The following is a 20,483-nucleotide window of genomic DNA, read 5'->3' as shown; positions in this document are numbered from 1 at the left end:
GTACCAACTTCCTCCTCGTCACATGCCACTTCTGCTTAGAGCGGTACTTCCTTAAGCGTTTTAAAACCCTGATGTGTAATGTTCTACTAAATATGAATACCATTTCCTACGTTTGTTCATCTAGTTCTTCCTTTCTCTTACGGTCAGAAGAAAAAGAAAAAAATCGTTAAAGTAAGAATTCGCGTTACTCCTACTAATATTTTACGAATTAAAGATTGAAGCTAATGATAATGGGTAATGAAGTTGTATGTAGTTTTGTGTCGCCTTTCATGAGCAACCGCACCCACAGGGCGGCCCCAACCAAAGCCGAAGAAAAAGCCGCACCTTGATAAATTTAAAAACCGCCGGCCAATTACATGTGAAATTTCCATTTCTACTCACGGGCAATTATTACTACATTTCGGCATCATAAAGATGTCAACGGTAGCGCTCTCTGTAGTGTTAATCGATTCCATACATTAACGGTAGCTGAAACTCTGCTAAAATATATGATAATTTGAACATGAATATTATACGTTGATATTACTGCGAGTGTCAAGGTGTGTTCCTATAACATCTAATGAGAGCGTTAGATTTACATTTAATCTTATAAAATAGATTAACGTCAAAGCCGAGAATAATGTTGTCATATTTTGTTAACTTATTTTGCTAACCTGAACTAAGCTAAGAATTTAGTTGCAAACTAAAGTCGCTCGCCTTTTCAGTATAGAATTTTTAAAAATTCGTTCCGAAATGACCGAATCATCTGGCTTGTTCTGAAATTTGTAGATATTAAGTGAAAAATTTTGAACTACATTATTCCGCAGAATGCAACATCTTAAAAGTACAATCCAAAATCTATTTGAAAATTGTTTATTTTTCCTTGCACATCAGTACCTGCTCTGTGTATACCCACCGTTGACGAGTTAAAGTTACGAATAAACCGCCATGACTGTATGCTGATCGCATTAAGTATAGCTGGAATTTTATACAATTTAAACTTATTTTTAGAGTCTCATAACCATTTTCTTAAACACCAAATTTAATTACCAGGAAAATATACGCCTCTACTTATTTACGCAATTGACCATATACACTTTACAGCTATTTGCGATCGTGTATTACAAGTTTCAAAAAACAGACGAGTAAACCCGATCTCGACTTAACCATACTACGAGCAGCCGACATACAAGGTATCCCAGTTGTAAATATCATAAGTCAAACTGAAAATTTTCTTTATCTGTCAAGTTTTATATCTCAACAATGCATTACTGGTTTCTTATTGTTACGCTAAACCAATAAACGGCGAATTACAGCGGTAGTTTGCCCTGGTGCCACTATCACGATTATTTCCCTCGCGATCTTGCAATGTTATAATAAACTGAAACATTTGAATCTTACGGCCGTATTCTTCGAAGATGTGACTCATCAAATTCTCTTCTCAAATTCGGTTAGTGCAACGAACATAAATCTGTAGTGTTTGGTAATTTTACACTCATGTAACGTAAACTCGCGTAATGCGTGCATTAGTACTCTGTTTCAAGTAAACTTGCATATGTGCAAACATCTAAAAAATTAGCGACAATAATTTTCTTTATACTTATTACATTACCCCAGATCACAAGGGATGCCATTTCGAGCAAAACGTTGATAGGAACATATAGGCCCGCAAACGTTTCATTGTCTAGATATAGGGTGTTAAAGATCACATATAACACTTTTGTTTTTTTATATATAGTTCTTATGATGTCCTAGTGTATAGCTGCTTCACGCCCTGTATCTTTGTTGTTAAACGTGTTTAAACATCGCTTAAAAAAAAAATAAATCTTCAAGTTCTATTCTAAAGCATCGTTAAAAATATTTGCGTCTAATCGGAAAACGATGAAAGATGCGAGAAAATCGCGAAGAACGAGAAAATTCTAATCGAAGAGATAATTTAAATTTAAATCAGTGATAGTCAATAATGTAAAACAAAAAAAGTTTCGGGGTTGTAAAAAGGGGCCAAGCCCCAAAAAATCTTTTTCTTATTGAGCTGCGTCATGGTTTTGTATAGTCTAACGGTGTAAACTTTCAAAAGTAACATCCAGTACAAATTTTGCACAAGTACCTCCTATTTACATGAGTTTTATATAAAAATAAAAAAATATTTATTCTTTAACCGCCTGTGTCTCGATAACGAAGCGTTTACGTATTTATCACCTCTTTTGCTCAAAACTAAATCACCGTTTAAAATGTTGCCATTTACGGCTGGGACATCCTGTACAACCGAAATGGAATTATTTGAGCACAACTGCATCTAATTAAAGCCCAATTAACAGGCATAAATATTTCTTTCTTATTTATGTATCACGCAACCGTATCAAAGCCATCTAAATCACATATAATGAATCCAATTAACATATTATTCATGCTTTAGTATAAGGACGATAACTTGTCGAGGCTCGTGTCACAACTTGTGTGAATTAGAGGTATTGTAAGTAATAAAACATTAAACCTTAGAATGTGATTTATATTAATTAAATTATTCATGATCCCTGAGAATGTGGAACACTTTTGAATTTTTGTTATAATTCGTATGGCATGAATGTAATTTGTCTTTTAGATTTTGACAATATTAATAGAACTCGATTGATTTGTGTGAAAAATATCGCTCGGATATATTAACGTTTTTATCTAATACTGATCCAGTGAGGAACAATCGGTTATTGCTAACATTCAAAATTCGTCAAAAATCCTGTTAGGGTTCCATAAAACATACCGTGGCTTCATAAATAGACCTAAACTTCTAGTCATCCTATACTATTTTCAGAAGACCCTATATAACAAGCTAGAATGACTTTTGATTGAAGATTTCATTGAGCATATTTTTAAACCAGGTACCCATCTTTCCTACAACAAAACTGATTACTAGAAAGTCGATGGGTAATATTACTCGTTCGGAGGTGCCTTAAGTAATTATTTTAATTCCCTAATGAGATTATATTTAATCACATGTAATATAATGTAATATAACAAGTACATTGAAAATTGCCGATAAATTTTGGGGTAACATGCAAGGATGCAACTTGGAATGAGAAAAGCAGAAGCAAGTGGTGCATGAGTGCCTTTATCTGATCCAGATTGCATAAATGCATATTATTCTAAAATTTATCTACAATTTTTAGACACGAACTTTAACCGGAGGAAAATTTCTTGAACCAAATCATACGCACTTGTGAGTTCTTTATAGAATTTTTGACTCGTAGACAATGACAGAAATTTTATCGCGATAAAATTTGCTCAGAAATCTGATCGTAACAAAATTTGCTGATCGAAATTTTAATATGATACAATTGTACCCTCTCATTTTTTCTTCATGCATCTTGTGTACACTTTTGTGTAACATATTGGAATACACTGATATCTACACATAAAACGTCACTTCAGTCGAGTACTGATTGTTTTTTCAATGTACGGATCCTCACATCAAGGGCTTGATTATCTGAAAAATTAGCCACAAATGAATGAAATCATTTTGGCGAATTGTTATTATCAATACACCTCCAAAATATTGACTCCAATACTTCAACTTAAATTATATATATATTTTTTTATTTATTAATTTATACGATTTTACAATTTTTTGATTGTACATATGGACTTTGTGTACTAATGAAGACTATTATTTTATCCGCGTTTTATTACTTTTATCTGATAAAATCTACAATTTCACTGAGAAATTTATACAGACATCTCTCTAACTCTCTCCTACAGGAGATTGTTAGAACGTATAATGCCTGATTTAGACTGATTTAATTAATGGAAATTTCAACAGCGACTTTCCATAAATTTCGCTAGGGGCGTTAGCCCCTTTGAGCAACTAAATCAGAGACCTTTCAAGTTTATCTGAGAAATAAAGTCTAAAGAAACTTAAGAATCTGAACAATTATTAGTGATTTTTTTCTAAATATTTCGTCAGCTAACAGATCCAGTTTTATACTGCTTTACATGTAATGCATTGCGCGCCATTCAATTAACATGCATGCACGTGTAGTAATTAAAGGCAATGAAATTTGAGATATGAGGGTCCATTAATGCGTTGTTATGAATGTAACAACATTTCAACAGGCTTATTCAAGTGCATGGAAAGAAGCCAATTATTCAATTTTTGAGTAAGAATGTAAAAATGTTTATTATGGCATACACGAGCGAGATAATTGCCGGAAAGGTTCAGAGGTCAAATATCGTTTTGTTTCAATCACGGAAAAGTCATGATTAGTCTTCAAAAGCGTCAGTTTTTAAGTTTTCTTTGTGTTTCCTCTCACGTTCTGCTGATGTAGAATATGTGTTGCTTATTACCTACAAAAAACAGGTTGTTTTGCAATATTTCCCTTTCATTCGCAGTAATTCTTTTATTTCTAATGTCTATTTTGTGAAACAAGTTGTCTGGGTTTCTTCTAGCAAGATTTTAATCATGTATTCTACACATAAAAATAATATTAGTTCCCTACATCAACTCCATTTGCGAAATGCTTTGTTGGGGCAGCACAGGGTTTTCAAGTTTTTTTTCTCACCATTTGGAAGTTTACGGAAGTAGAGTGCAGATTTTACTTCATAAACTTCAAAGGATAGAAATCTATAAGTGTTAGATCGGGCGATCGTGGAGGCCAAGCAATTGGTCCTCCGCGACCTGTTAACATCTGCGCGTAGCGTGCATTTAACCAGTTCCTCACCACCAGGGAATAATGTGAAGTACGTGCGTCTAATTATGCTATTAACTTGCACTCAGAATTTATGCTAAACATCTCGGAAACTCTGGGAGCTATAAAATATAAATTGAAAAGATACATAAAACTTCCACGCTCCGTATTTCCTTAACAAAAAATTCCTCGAATAGAGCTAATATAGCAAACTAATATTATTTCTATGCGTAGAATACGTGGTTAAAATTCTGCTACAAAAAACCGAACACCCCGCATTGCAAATAATCGCTATTACTGCTAAGAACCTGAAGGTGGTTCGTGAACCATTATGGACCACCGTGTCGATTGTTGGAAACAAAAAACTGCAAAGGGGTTGGTTTGGTCAAGCCAGGAAGCCTGCAAAATCAGCGGCTACAAAGTCAAAACTGGTCGGAATATTCTACGTTTTCGGGTGATCTTTCCCTTGACAATTATACCGCTCCTAGATAGAGCATTCAGATGGACCATAAAAACTACCAGATGAAATGATGAACGTGAAGGGGGAACTTTGCGAGCAGTTTCACTTTTTTGTGGTCAAAATATACCTTTTGTCGATGGTAGAAAAATATGTGTGCGCATTTTATTTTAATATATAAATTATTGCAATGCCTACCCATGTGACAAGCAAAATTGCGTTTAAACATCATCACTGGCGTCAACATTCTATTAGCCATTTCATTCGTTGGAATCACTTAAATGTGTCAGCGTATCCCAATTTTATGGTGCAAGTTCAAGTAAAGATTGAATCGATCTTAGATAATATCACAGATTACGCAATTCATTTTCGTTAAAGCTCGCCTGCATGCAGGGCGTGTTTGACATACAGTAAGTGTATTACTACGTTCCTATTACATCATTATCAGTTTTTAAATTAATTGTGCTATTGTGCATAATTAGAAAGTTTGACAATCTGCTAAAAAAAAAATGATTGAAATTTTTCTAATTTTACCTCGCATTGTGTCTTAATCCAATTTCGCCGAGCATTGCATGTGCTTTTAATTAGCATAAGCTCCGTGAGCGTTGGTATATGTAACTAAAGACTTCGTAATACATTGAGATATTAATTAGACAATTAACATAGACACAAAACACTTCGCAGGCTTGCGAATAAAATAATCTTTATCAGGGATTGCCAATCTTATTTTAAATGTATGATAACACAATTCAAATCTTTCAGTATTAAAAACACGTCACACCAGTAGAACAACAAATAATGGCTAGGAGAAATCTGGTTAACTACAGTATTTAAGTTAATATAACGATGCCTACTCTTAATTATCCTCTATGTACTTATTCCGACAGATATCTGGGACCTTAAAATAGTGAAGTTAAGTGGTTGTATTATTTCGGTTGTTGCAACATGCTGTGTTAAAAAGACCCTATAAAATGAGCTGCTACAGTTTCGTGAGTAAGCTTATTCATCGATCCAAGAAAATGTCCCCGCACGATCTGGAGGTCTTGGCCAACTATAAACAGGTTCTCGAAGAGAAAAATAAGGAAATATCCAAAAAGGACGATATAATTGTCCAGCTAGAAAAGAAACTCGAAGACAAGGAGCTTTTGATCAAGTACCTGCAAAATGAAATCGACAAGTTCAGACAAGTTATGAGGCCCATCACTCAGAAAATTATCACAAGACAACTATCCCTTGGAGAGGACATTTGGAGGTTAAACGGAGATTCCACAGTGAAAAATGGCGGTTGTAAGGATATAGGGGAAACACAAACTCAAGAACCTTCACGCATGAAAAGGGAGGGGATCAGTGCTGAACCAGTTAATCTGAGCAAGAGTGATTTGCAGATCAAAAAAATTCCGAAAACCGCTAGGTAAGTATTAGCACGTTTACTTATCTGATTTGTCTCTGCACTTAATTAAGTGAAGCACTTTCGGTAAGTGCTTCATGGCCCTTCAGTGTAGAGATTCTGTTTTAAAACATTTTTTAAAATTAATTTTTAATGATTATGTTTCATCACTCACTTGAGACGTATCTCAGTCTATACAGTGTCCGCCACCTACAACTAGTCAGGTTCGTATTTTGTTGATTCCTTAAGACACAGCTTTAAATGAGATGTCCAATTGAACGTCGGTTTAAACTGTTCAAATATGGCACAGGGGACGTGCAAAAAAGTATTTGCACTTGATGATATTTCACAAATAAAGAGGATTTTTGTAAATATTCTTTGCCTTACCCCGTGTAATAAATATCAATTCAAAAAACTAAAAATAATAGTAGAAAATTATAAACATGAGAAAAAATAATACCTGCAACAACAGAAATTTTTTTCTTCTTATCATCATTAAAAATATGACACTAATATGCCGTGGTATGACATGATAAGGACTTGGTAGGCAGACAACGCCTACCAAGTAACTATATGACTTATGTTCCCATGGTTACGGTTCTTTTTGTTCAATGTGTAATATCTTTGATAGTTTAACAGCACATTTAGTGAATCGTTATTTTTTTTTTATTGCTCGCTATGACTCGGGTTAGTAATTTTAAGAAAACTGATGTGGAAATGATTTATGGAGAACAGCAAAATAAACCGCGATCGGTCTGTAAAGTAAAGAAAATATTTTCAAATTACTGTATATTCAAAGTGAATATTTAGCCAGGAATACTTGGGGGCAGACTTATTGGGCCTCACGGCTTGAAAGGCAATTCAAACATAGGAACCTTAACTTAAACTTCCTAAAAAATGCGGTACCAAATTACTTGGAAAAAATTCCACTAAAAGAAGGAAGAAATATTTGGTTCCACCAAGACCGTGTTGTGTGCGATTATTTGTCTGCGAGATTTCAGAATCAGTAGGTGGGTAATGCTGGGCCCACAATATGGCCCGCAAGGTTTCCAGACCTCAATCCGTTGGATTATTTTTTGTGGGGGTTTTCTTTCTAATTACGTGCATGAAACACAATCCTGCAATGTTAAAAACCGAATAGATTGAATTTGCTAAGGATGCCTTTCCATTCTCAAAAATATTCTATTCCGAAATGTTAATGATGAATTGGTCGCAAAATTTAATTGTTATGTGCATAAAGTGTTAACCATGGGATTTCAAATGTTCTAATTTTCTTTAAAATGGTTAATTAAGTACGCATGAGAGTTTGCTATTTTGTTTATTCGTTTTTATTTTTATTTTCACTTTTATTAGATTGCTTAATTAGTGTTCCACCAAAAACGAGTTAAATTAAGACATGGTAATGGCATAAATTGAAGAAGACAAAAGTCGGTATCAAACTATGGAACAATATTTATTACACGAGGTAAAGAAGCAAAATATATTTGCAAAAATTCACTTAATTTGTGAAATATCATCAAAGGCGAATATTTTTTTGAATATCCACTATGTAATTTTTAAAGACTATAAAAAGACATTCGCCCAAAAAAATTACTTATTGTATCTATAAGGATAAAGGTAACACACGCCTGGGGAGACCCAGGCTGTACAGAGTCCGACACCTAGCACGTCTCTAAGCAGAACCATTTTTACAACTTTATCTGGCGTTACGCGAGGGAACACGAAAATAATAAAAAAACTTTATTTGTACATATATTTTTTTTAAAGCTTTTCTATAGAAATACAGGGTGGCTTTTTAATGACCGTTTCGTCAGCACTTGTTCGGTTGAATTTAAGCGAGGTTTGACATTAAGCATCTCTTAAAAAGAATTGGTGTGTTCTCACCTCATTATTAATGTCCTTAAAAGCTCACTGAACAAACGTGACCAAAATTGACAACTTATTTCTTTAAGAAGAGATACCGCACCTTATATCCTTTCTAACCGCTCCAATATGCAGTGAAACGTTTATGAACATATGAGTATAATGATAATCGTTGGTGTTAATGGAATTCGTATTAAATTACTTTCTAGTATAAATGTTTCCTCCAGGAAGTTACCTAGAAAAACAGTATAATTTAACGACAGTCGTGACATTAGTCCTCGGAGTACAGTTATTTCCGATTACCTTCTTCTTAACGACACTTTACACAAATTGCCATAACTAGTTTTGGATCACCCCGTATAACTCTAAATGAATTTTATAAATGAGGGGCATAACTAAAAAGTAGGATTTCTTCGAAAAAATAATATATGAATTAATTATAACTTTTGTGAGCTCACAGTACAATAGCAAAATTAGCAAAAGTATTGCGGCAAGACCCAGCTTCATATAAGAACAAACGCGCTCTAATGTGGATCTCAGTCTTGTTTGAGCCACCACTAGTTCAACCATTTTAGTCTCTCATTTGTCATGTTTCTTCTCATGTACTCGAAATGCAAACATGTCGCCGTTAATTAAAAGTTTATTGTTTATACAGAATGTGTATTATCGTTATCATAAAGTTTGCTCCAACGTTAATTAAGTTGTTCCACATATTTATCTCCATCTTGTAATTTATCATATCAAGAAAGGCGTTTCTTCGATCGTTTAAAACGAGTCTGCAGATTTACACCTTTCGCAATATGAATTTTATATTTGCGGGATAAGTTAATAAACCTGCTAAATGATGGCTAAGATAAAAACGGATGAATTTGCTCTTTGTAATTATCATTCGCCGCGCAAAAGCTATTGGGCATTTTTAATTAATTTAGTTTTTTTTTTTTTGTTGCTCAGGTATCCTATTAAGTTCTTCATTTACATAGAAACAGATTATGTCGTTAGTGCCACTTTTAGTGCCGCTGAAAAGAAGCTGGTGTGACTTGAGCAAATCGAACGCACCCAACAACGTGAAACGTCAGCAGGAATAAAAGTAGCATTTTCCCTCCCTTCTCGTGCAAATAACTGCTGCGTATTTATGACGCATAGGAAGGAAAACCCTTTTACCCCATGGAGAGTAAAAGTTCTTCCGTACCTAAGAAGCAAAGTGCCTTTTCTTCCTCAAATGAGGAAAGAAAGGTCAATTTTTGTAAATGTTTTGTTGAAAAAAAAGTGATTTTGTGGTGACATTTTATCAAACTTAATCATTTCGCCACATTTGTAATTAAAATTTTCTTTTTTTTTTCAGCTCGCGGGAATTAATCAAAGCAGCGATATTGGACAATGACTTCATGAAAAACTTGGAGCTGACGCAAATTAAGGAAATCGTAGATTGCATGTACCCTGAAGAATACCCAGCCGGAAGCCTCATAATTCGAGAGGGGGATGTTGGAAGTACCGTTTACGTGTTAGAAGGTAAGTTCAAATTTTCTATTTTGAGATTTCTAACAGCCCATGAAGAGTAATTGGCGACGGTTGCTTCTAAAATTCGCTCCAGGTTATGCTTCAAGAGTTTTTTCAAACGGACTCTCCTTTTGTTAATTTATTTAATTTTCCCTTAACGTATCTGCATATTTACCAAGTTAATTATGAAAATCTATAATTAACTATAGAAAATAAAAGCTTAGGTTTAGAGAATTGCGTTAAAGCAATGCACGCTATACCTCGCGACTCTAAATTGACCTGTTCAGCTTTTAACAATTTTAACAAATTTTAAATCAACTTTAAACAGGACCAAAAATACTATTTTCTAACGTTTATTGATTAGTTTAAATGTTGCTTGCACCACCAGGAGTGCAAAAATCGTTGATTTTTAAAATCCAAAGATGGGTCAAGTTACACCTCAAATAAAAGGTTTTTTGAAAACTAATATGTAGTTCGGTCAATAATGGCCATTTGCTAAGAGATTGTGTTACTGATTCATTTGTTAATATCAACTAGCGATAGCGATAGTGTCTTGAAAGGTAAACATACCGCATTCAAAGCCGGTTGGCTATTAATTGCCATTGTGCAATAAACATAGTTTTCATAGTTTTTAATATGGCGACTTTCATACCAGGAAAAAACGTTTTGCGGAGATGTTTTACAACCTTCTCTCATTTGAAAAAAAAAACGGTTGCCGAGAGTCATCGATTGTTACATGAAGCGTATGGGGAACATGCTACATGTCAAAAAAGTTGTGAATGATGGTTTAACCGTTTTAAAAGTGACGATGTTGATATAAGAGACGAGGAACGACTAGGAAAGACTAGGAAATTGGAAGATGCAGATTTGCAAGAATTATTGAACGAAGACTCCACTCCAACGTTAAAACAATTGGTAGGACCTTGAGTGCGTCCCAATTCACCATTTTCGAACGTCCACAATATGCCTTGGAAAAAATTCAGAAGGAAAGAAAATGGGTGCCACATAAATTAAAAGAACGAGACGCTGAAAGGCGAAAAACCATTTATAAAGTTTTGCTTATCAAGCAGATACAAAAGGGGTTTTTACTTCGAGTTGTCACAAGTAATGAGAAGTGGATTTATTTTGACAAACCACCACGCAAAAAATCATGGATGGATCCAGGCCAACCGTCAACGTCACAACCAGTACGCAATATCCATGGAAAGAAGATTTTACTGTGTATTTGGTGGGATAATAGGGGAGTTGTGTTTTACGAATTACCGAAACTTGGTGAAACGATTACTGGTGATCGATAACGAAAACAACTGGTAAAATTCACCCGAGCACTGAAAAGGACAAGAATACGTCCAAAGATACAATAGAGTTATTTTCCAACAGGATAATGCTCAGCTTCATGTTGAAAAATTGGCAACAAAATATTTGATAAACGTTAAACGTGACGTCCTACTTCACCCGCCAAACTCGCCAGATTTAGCCCCTTCAGACTACCATTCATTCTGATCCATGCACACGCACTTTTAGAACAACACTTTCATTCTTACGAAGAAATAAATATTTGGCTTGATAATTGGTTGGCGTCAAAAAGCAAAAAATTCTTTTGGCACGGAATCCATTCTTTGATGGCAAGATAGGGAAAAGGCGTTGCTAACAATGGCCAACGTTTTGATTATTAACATAATTGAATTTGTTATAGAAATAAATGTTTAAATTTTGCAAAAAAATAAACATTATTAACCGAAACACCTATTACATCAGGGGTGTATTGCAATTCAAAAACTATCTATTGATCATTTCAATTTAATTAAAGACTATGATTAATGAGTGTTTGTAAGGACAAAATCGAAAACAAAGCAATTTCTTATTAAACAAGTAAGTTTTTTCATTTTTTATGTACTATCGATTTAGAGCTTGTATTGCATTTATTACCACATTTTTTTTTCCAAACACTAATCGGTAGATTTTGAATCGCAACACGCCAGTGATTGCTGTTTTCAAAGACCTTTAATTTGACGTGTCACTTAACTGACGTTTCAATTTTGAAAAATCGGCGATTTTGCTCTACACGTGACGTAAGCAACATTTAAAAAAATAAACAAACGTCGAAAAATAGTTTTTATGACCTATTTCATGCTGCGTTTGAATTGTTTTTTAATAATAATAATGTTGAGAAGGTCACAATTCAGAGTCGCACAGTATAGTACTGGCTCTGACCTAACATCATAAAAACATATGAAATTTTAACACTGAATTATAAGGCTCGTGCGACCTCTCGTTTAACTTAAGAAAAGTAAATACAAGCTACGTCTGAACGCCCTGTATTAGCTCGATTACGTCCATTGTCGCCATCTACCAGCAGGTGCCTGAATTTGTACGTCTTCGACGGAGGAACCAAGCAAAACGTTTGCAGTCTGTAGAACGTAATGGTACTCGTTCTTCGAAGATTGCTCTATCACATTGTGGCAATAAGATGGCAGTGCAAGTCGGTGGTACTCTACGGTTTTTGTTAAGATCGGCAATAATTTTTGAACGCATTTGTAGCAATAGTAAGTACGAGGGTTGTTCAATTTAGGTCGAGTGGCTTAATGGTCCTTTAAGGTTAGTTTACTTGACCTTCGTAAAATTCCACACCCCTAAGAAGTGCAATAGCCGCAATCTGACAACCCCTTTATTGAGAGGGTGCAAACTCAAAGTATATTTCAGGACAACTCGGTATTGGTTAGAGATTTCTCAGGTTGTTGGACTTATAGACGATAAAATAAGCCACCTCGACGGTCAGAAAGGCCCGAACTTCCCCATAAAATTCTTTCTTCAACATTTGCCCCGAAAATTACTTCCAACAATACAAAATTTAGAAATTTTGAAAAGGAATTTTTTGAAATTATTGATGAAGATGGAACCTGACAATGTTCCTGGGCATTTTTGGGGCTGTTGAGTACGCAGGGTAGTGGAGTAATGGGTTATTATATCTACTATTGTATATTATATCATACGGGGTTTGCGCAGACATTTGGGGTGTTAGAGTGTCATTACTTTATGAGGGTTATTATCAATAAAAGCAGGAATCTAGCTGTCTATTAGCTCAAAATTAATGCGATTCACCAAATGCTGGGTGGCTTTTAATAGGTGTGCGCGTAGGTGAGAGACGGTTAGAGTTAATAGTCTATTCAATTTTTCATTTTCCTTCACTTTTCCCAATAAGGAAGTCTCCTTTTCCTTGCCATTAATATCATTTTTATTCATGCGAATGTGTACACACCTTTCGGTAATAAAATTACGTTTACAAATTACAGAATCTCAATATGATAGCACTGAACATGAAAGTAGCAGGACTGCGTACTCATATATTTTCAAAAAAAATACCGGAGTCACGACTCGTTTTCTCTCGTGGAAAACGCGATTTGCCGCACTTTCATTTGATTTTCCTTTCAAAGGTTAAGCGGCAAAGGTCAATCAGGACGTTACGGTTTTACCCAAAGAACAGAAATCTTCAAGATGAATTCCGTGACCTAAAGTACTCATTGTTACAACACGATGTAGTAACTTCAAAAGACGAAACTTTCATTTCCTCTAGTTGCACACGGGTAGTCTTTCGACTACTTGACGGTACTTCCTGGTGTATTTCAAGAATCAACATGCATATTTCATCGCCATTTACTTTCGCCTTTGTTAAAGTTCATCTTTGGATTTTTTTTCGCCTCAAAGGGAAATTGCAAATTGCGTTTCTAATGAGCCGTCGCGGCGATTATCTCACTTTCGGTGATTTGCGATCGATGCTTAATGAAGTTTTCATGCGCGTTACTCATGCTCATTTTTTAAATTTATGAAAGTTGTGTATTGTTGCAACAGAATGAGACGTCATTAGGAGTGCAGAATTCGATGGGAGACGGGAAGACAGAATCGTTCGCCTGACGATCGTACTCCCCACGTTTATCCGATAATAATCATTTAAATGGACAAAAAAGCGTCTTTATCGGGGTTTCATCGTTATTCTATTATTAAATACCTACATCTAGAACAAAGCAGGTAAACACATATTCCGAACACATTACAGACCAGCGACCTTGACGTAAGCAATTTAAGCGTACCCAAAATTAAGATTTTACAGTTTGCTTCTATTAAAAACAGGCTTACTCATCAGGATTAATTGTTGTTCTAATTTATCACAATAAACGGAAAAAACATATCTCACATGAAAACCGCTGAAATACACTTCTGGTGTTTTGTCTATTTACTTGATACTATGTGTAAAAATTGCCAAGAAAAAACTTTGCAATTGGTAACGTCGATTCAGCAAACCTTGATCTTTCAGATTTGCTAAAACCATTACTTATGAATCTATGTATAGGTAGGTGGCAACGTAACTTTCACTCCCATGCTTACGTGATTACTTTATATAGATATTAATTGATTTGAGACAATAAGGAACTGAGAGAGTCCTGCTATTGTACGTTTTAATTTTAAATTTGGTCTGTCCGATTTGAATTTAATTAATCTAGTTATGTTAAATTTGGATTTTGAGCGGATTGTCTTCGCCCTGTTAATGGCCTCGACAAATTTCAAACCGAATAACGCGAACGTTAACGCTCATTATCTTAGTGCCCATACAGCACGATAAACGTCCAATACCCAACAAATCAAGAAGTAAAAAAGCTATTTTAATTACGTCATTATGTATAGCATAGAATTTATGTAACTGCCTTAAACATTGATAAAATTGCTTTTATAATATATTCGATATGAATAGCACTGACATTTGCTATGGCGATAGGCACGTCCGTCTAATACGATTACGTAGTGTTTAATACGATATAATAATCAGAAATATCAACTACTAGTTCTATAGAAAAAATCTCTAAAAAAGTGATTAGATTGTTTAAAGAAATATTGATTAATGTGACACATCGCTTTTATCTGAACGATCTAATCATAATCAAAATTACTTTACTTAAAATACTTTCTGTTGATGTGTGAATACGGATCAAAATGCATTGTGATTCAAGAATCACGTTCTTTGGCTCTTTTGAAAGTTCTAATGGTGATTCAGATGCATTGGGCGTTCTAAACATGCGGCGTGATCGTAAGGAGATGATTTTTTACGATTTTTGAGGTGATTTGGTGAAGGAAGCCCCCTGTATGTTCTTGAACATTCGCAAAGAGCATATTTTTCTGGCTTGGAATATGCAAAATTTTATATATTTCTGGTCAGCCGTTTAGATAATGTGCACATTTAAATGCATAATGTGCAATTTAAATGTTACTAAATTTGTATATGTAGAATCGTACGTTGGCATAGTCAAGACCATGAAAAACACCTCTCATGGTATGATAATGAAATTATATAGGGTTTTTAGCGTTTACATTGAAATAGTGACTAACTGGCTGGCTAGAAGCATTAAAAAACATATGACTAAGAATGTTTGACATCAGAAAAGGGTGCACTTGCATAAAATTCAATAATAAAAACTATATCATTTGTAGAAACATACCGTATTTCCGATAATTTCTTCTTGAATCTGAAATATCCTTAAGGAATTTATAAATATTTTATATTTAATTTTTTTTTATGTATTTTCAATAAGCCATACGCTCATGAGTCAATATACCGGGTGTTTTCAGATAGGGTCGCCTATAACTTATTTCTTTAGTTGGCCTAGAATGTATTTACCAATTTCAAAAGTAAAACTATTGAAATTTAAAATTTTGACCATTAAAGCAATTCTAAACAAGTTCTTCAAGTAACATTTTGCTTAAAAATACGAAACACAATTAGTTTAGACTTAAGTCAAAATTACGTTTTGAAAGATTCTGAGCTCTCCGTATCCAAAATAATTTTTTGCCGGGATGAAACGTGCTTTTGGCCCAAGAAAAAACTTTCCTAAAGAACGACTTTTTGTTGAAAAACGCATTTGGTACCTTTGTGGTATAAGCACCCCATCTGAAGATATCCAGTATGATATATGACGCCCCCTACCCACTCTTACCACCAACCTCCGCAATCAAATAAATTACTTAGTCACTCTTTATAGATAGCTTAAAACTTATTAGGTTCAGATCCCAGGAACCACGTTAAGCATCTCTACTGATAGAACCGCAGGATTTGATTTATTACCTAACTCTCAGTTTGAAAAGATAACTCTAATAACCGCTTTTTATCAGTGTTCAGGTTAAATTAAATTAGCTGGACACAAAAGGGGGAACCTGAATCATTAGTTACGGAACATATTAAATGTGAATACCATGTAGAACATGCATAAATACATCTCTTACCCACCAGGACATGGTACCGCCCATGGCAGACTTTTTTTCCTCGGTGTGCCAACTCAAGGCTGTCTCCGTGCTGGACGGGATATTTAGTCAAGGCTTTGCTTACCACAATGACAGAACAATATGAGTACATATATCGCATTCTGAGAGTTAGCCACTGTCACAAAAGTGGTGCTAAAGCTAATAAATTAAGTTAACAGCTGCCTAGTCTTTGTATTTTATTATCTTTTGAGCCTTAACCCTTTAATATGAGTAGAACATTCATATTGTTATAACATGTTTCTCATTTTTTTTTTGCACTCGAAAAATACATATTTACTATTTCACTCAAAATTTACCATGGAAAATTCTTAAATTTATCTTTTAGGCTTTGGCAAATTCGGTCAATTATTTTGCGTAAAGTTGATTGAGTTGTACCCAAAGATAGTTTTGCTGCTTTGCATAAGAGCGTACTTTCAGATATGAGAAAGTCCCGATTAATTTAAATGTCATTACACTCAAAATAAAATGTAGGTTTAACCCCTCAGTCCCCAGCTAAATCAACTTCAAAATATTTAATGCCACAACCCATGTTGAAATATATCGTTTTAAAGATATTCAAAGTTCTTACTCAACAAGTAAAGAAGGTTGATGCTGGGTGAGCCATTCTCTAGTAAGAGGTAAAAACAAAAAATAGAAGGTTGATTGAGTACACGTTCGATTTGCGTGTTTTTGGTCTTTTTTGTTTCGCAAGGAAAATCTTCAAAAGACATAAGTGTTCTGTCGGCCCGATGGTGTTTTTGGTCTAGATGTAATTTACGAGTGGAAGTAATGGCCACGTTTCAGATGAGGGTCCGGAAATACTAAAAAATTCGTAATACTCTAACTTAAGACCGATTTATTTAATATCACATAATTGTTCCTATAAATGAGATTTAGTGAGAAATTTTGGCACACCAGACTCAGAGAAGATGCTTCTGAGGACACTGCAATACCATGTCTTCGGAGCCACATTTTTATTGTTTCCTATTGTTCTAGTCTTTTATACATAGCATAATGCCTCTACCTGTTTCGTAAATTACTACCGCAATTTCTGCTTTCTTTACAAGTACGGATTATCAGAAAGTAGAACCTAATCGCTAATAAACAATAAATTGCCACATTTATTTTTCTTTTAAATAACCGTACATTAAATAGGCCAGCGGATACAAATAAATACAGTACAATTACATGCATGCATCGAATGGATTTTCTTTGTTAGTGTATTGTAATGTTGCATTTTTTCACCCAAAGATATTAAGGCAACTGATTAATGTTTGTAAATTTATTCCGATTGCATTATTATGAGGGTTGTCCACATACTAATGAACTATCAGTCAAATTGTTAGCTAAAACTGTGTCTGGTTCATAATGTTTGATAATGATAATTTTCCAAACGGGATGATAGCGTCCAATATATGCTGGTCGAATAATATACTATTTACAGTACCATAAAAAATGAGCAAGATACAAAGAAAAGTTGTGAAATGTTGTGCGTGACATAGAAAAGAGAACACCCCGTAAAAATGTTTTTGTTTTTTAATCATTTTTGGTATGCATGTTTCTTACGCTAAAACAAATACTTCATTAAAAAAATTTACAAATTTAATTGTTAAAAACCAATAAAAATTAATAATTTGTCCTTTCTCCGCCGTGTCTTATACATTTCTGTACAAGTGTAGGTATGGATCTAATGAGGTGATTGATGCCCTCTTGGGGGACCTCATTCCAGGCTTACTGAACAGCATAACATAGTGGCGCTAAGGTTTATGGGGGATGGGGTAAATTATGAAACCTTCTATCTACAATATCCCATACATGTTCAATCGGTGACAGGTCTGGAGGTGACCAAGGTGGCAAATTTAATGCATTTTTTTAAAACATATCCATAGTCACTGTATTCAAATGTGGCTGTGCAACAAGAGTTTACAGATAACGCACGAGATGAGGTTTCAGGACTTCTTGGATGTACCGTTGGACTGTCATACTTCCTCTAATGGAAAGTAAAGGTGACCTGCTACCATATGCAACAGCACCCCAAACCATTGCCCATATAGTCTGATGGACATGTCTCTGTATTGTAAACTGAGGATCCCGTCATTCACCTCGTTTTCTTCTTATTCTTGCCCGACCATCATGCATGCCCAAACAGAATCTGGATTCGTCACTAAACGCGATATTATCCCATTCCAGATTCCAATATATCTGTTCTGTGCACCACTGCATTTGATTTTGACGACGATTTAAGGTGAGGGTTAACACAAGATGAAGACAGTAGGAAATCAGTCTAAAACTTCTTATTCGACGATAAATGGTTCGAATCTCAATGGGTTTTCCATACTCAGCAAATCACTGATCGGTCAGCGTTTCCAAAGAGACGAACCTATCTTTTAGGGCCATAATTCAAAAGCGACTATCTTGGCATTCTGTAGTTCTTTGGTATTATCCAGTACTTGTTGTTTTGCCTGTTTGCTCTTTTTGGAACCATGCCTGCCAACATCTCACTATAATGTTTACAATACGGTTAAATCTGGTAACGATTTCCCTAAATGACCAAGCAGCCTCTCGTAGACCCACCATGCGACCTTTCTCAATTTCGCTCCATTGATAAAAATTTCGCTACATTCTGCATCTAATCATATTTGATTAATCTAAAAGCACTTTCTAAGCATGCTATACATCAATAAATTATATTTTTCAGTCATATTGTTGATATTTTATTGCAATTTTTATAGTAAAAAAACAAAATGTAAAATTCCTGATAACTTGTAAACACATTTGTAATTATAGTTGAAATTTAAATCGTTTTTTGTGTTCCCATATACAACCATGCATACCAAAAATTCTTTAATTAAAACCATTTTTACGGGGTGTTCTCTTTTCTATGTCAACACAGTATATAAAAAGATTTAAACATTTTCACGATTTTCAAATTATCACATTACATTACACTATTTTCAGAGGAGGTTTGCGTCTAAGATTTCCAGATCTAAATCTGATATTGCAAGGCATTTGACATCTTGAATTAATCTGAGGAACAGTTTTTTCTGCTAGATGATTCCTATGTTTAGCTTTTAGATGTATTGTACATAAATCTATAAAACCGGCCATTAGGAAGGGACAATAACTGTTGGTTAACAACTAGTCAGCAGATGAAGTGTTTTTTAAACTGAAGTTTAAGCTTTACCAATAGTAAAGCCGACAATATCAGTATCGACTCGTACATCAAGACCGAAGGCAAGATAGTCTAGGACTCCCTCCAGACTGTGTTTTGGAGACCCTAGAAAAAAGAAGGTTTTTGAAGAACAGTGGTAAAGATTGTCTTCTGGGAAAAATTTATTCATGAACGTAACTCCTTTTAAAGTAAGCTATCGGCTCGGCACTTTGTACCTGTAGCAGAGCTCGGCTGTAACGAGCACTCGGTTACAACGAACAAACAAAAAATCTCGCCCAAGTTTCTATAAAGCTAGTGTATTTTTATTGGGTTATAACAAACTCGAATGTAACAAACATTCGGTTTTAACAACTTATATTTATCATTTTCTGGCTCTCCAAGCTCGATTATAACGAACCGTTGGAAAATGCTGGTGTGAGCGAGCAGCTGAAGATTGAAGTGAATGAGCCAGAAACCAGAACATTTATGGTTTTGAAGAAATTAACATAAGTGAATATGACATGATTGATGAACACGTGGAAGTTGCTGATTTTCCTGATGACATTAACATTGTTCGAACAACTGCCAATGATCAATATGAAAACGGTTCGACGAATGAAGAGGAAGTTGTCAGGAATGATGAAGTTTTAATCTTCACAGCTCAATAGGTCCTTTCTGCTTTGAAGGCCGTAGCATATTATGTACAAATGACTTATCCAGAAAATGAAAACCTTTTAAATGAGACAGGTCTTTTGTAGAACAAAATAACTGAATAGGTATAGAAGAACTGCAAGGTACAAAGTCAAACTACGCACTTCATTTCTACCTAAGTTTCGATTTTATTTAGTATTTTTGTTGTTTTGTTTTCATTTAATATAGGACACTCCGTGACAAAATGATAGAACACTTCTAAATTTTCGCTGTTTCTTGAAAATAATCTGCTTGACAGAAATTCTATACTTGTCCCCATAGGTGGTACTCGTTTTTTATTCAGATAAAAGAACGCCAAGCAATATTTACCATTTTTTGAGGAGTTTCAACTGTTTATATGAAAAACAGGTACGGCAAAATGAGAGATATTGATGAGAGTATTAAAATATCTGTCAACAAATAGGTTTGGTTAAGACGAAAAGTATGTGTAATTTAATATAAAAAAATATAAAAGACTCAGGGACAGTAAAA

The 20,483-nt window shown here is 34.6% G+C and overlaps 2 protein-coding genes across 6 annotated transcripts in view; one reads left to right on the top strand and one right to left on the bottom strand.

Moving 5' to 3' along the window:
• for (cGMP-dependent protein kinase for) overlaps positions 1–20,483 on the top strand; it is a 132,049-nt gene that overhangs the window by 65,215 nt on the left and 46,351 nt on the right. For 3 of the 5 annotated variants that reach the window (XM_066281809.1, XM_066281811.1, XM_066281810.1), the window contains exon 4: positions 9,708–9,874. In XM_066281809.1, coding sequence (XP_066137906.1) covers positions 9,708–9,874 — 167 coding nt within the window. Of the gene's footprint in view, positions 1–6,002; positions 6,527–9,707; positions 9,875–20,483 lie in introns of all 5 variants that reach the window. The other 2 variants (XM_066281812.1, XM_066281813.1) reach the window with 1 other exon arrangement.
• Drgx (Dorsal root ganglia homeobox) overlaps positions 1–20,483 on the bottom strand; it is a 190,060-nt gene that overhangs the window by 133,536 nt on the left and 36,041 nt on the right. The gene's annotated exons all lie outside the window — the stretch shown is intronic.

Source organism: Euwallacea fornicatus, chromosome 4, assembly GCF_040115645.1.
Source record: "Euwallacea fornicatus isolate EFF26 chromosome 4, ASM4011564v1, whole genome shotgun sequence".
Lineage (NCBI taxonomy): Eukaryota > Metazoa > Arthropoda > Insecta > Coleoptera > Curculionidae > Euwallacea > Euwallacea fornicatus.
This window is presented reverse-complemented; position numbering and strand designations above follow the sequence as displayed.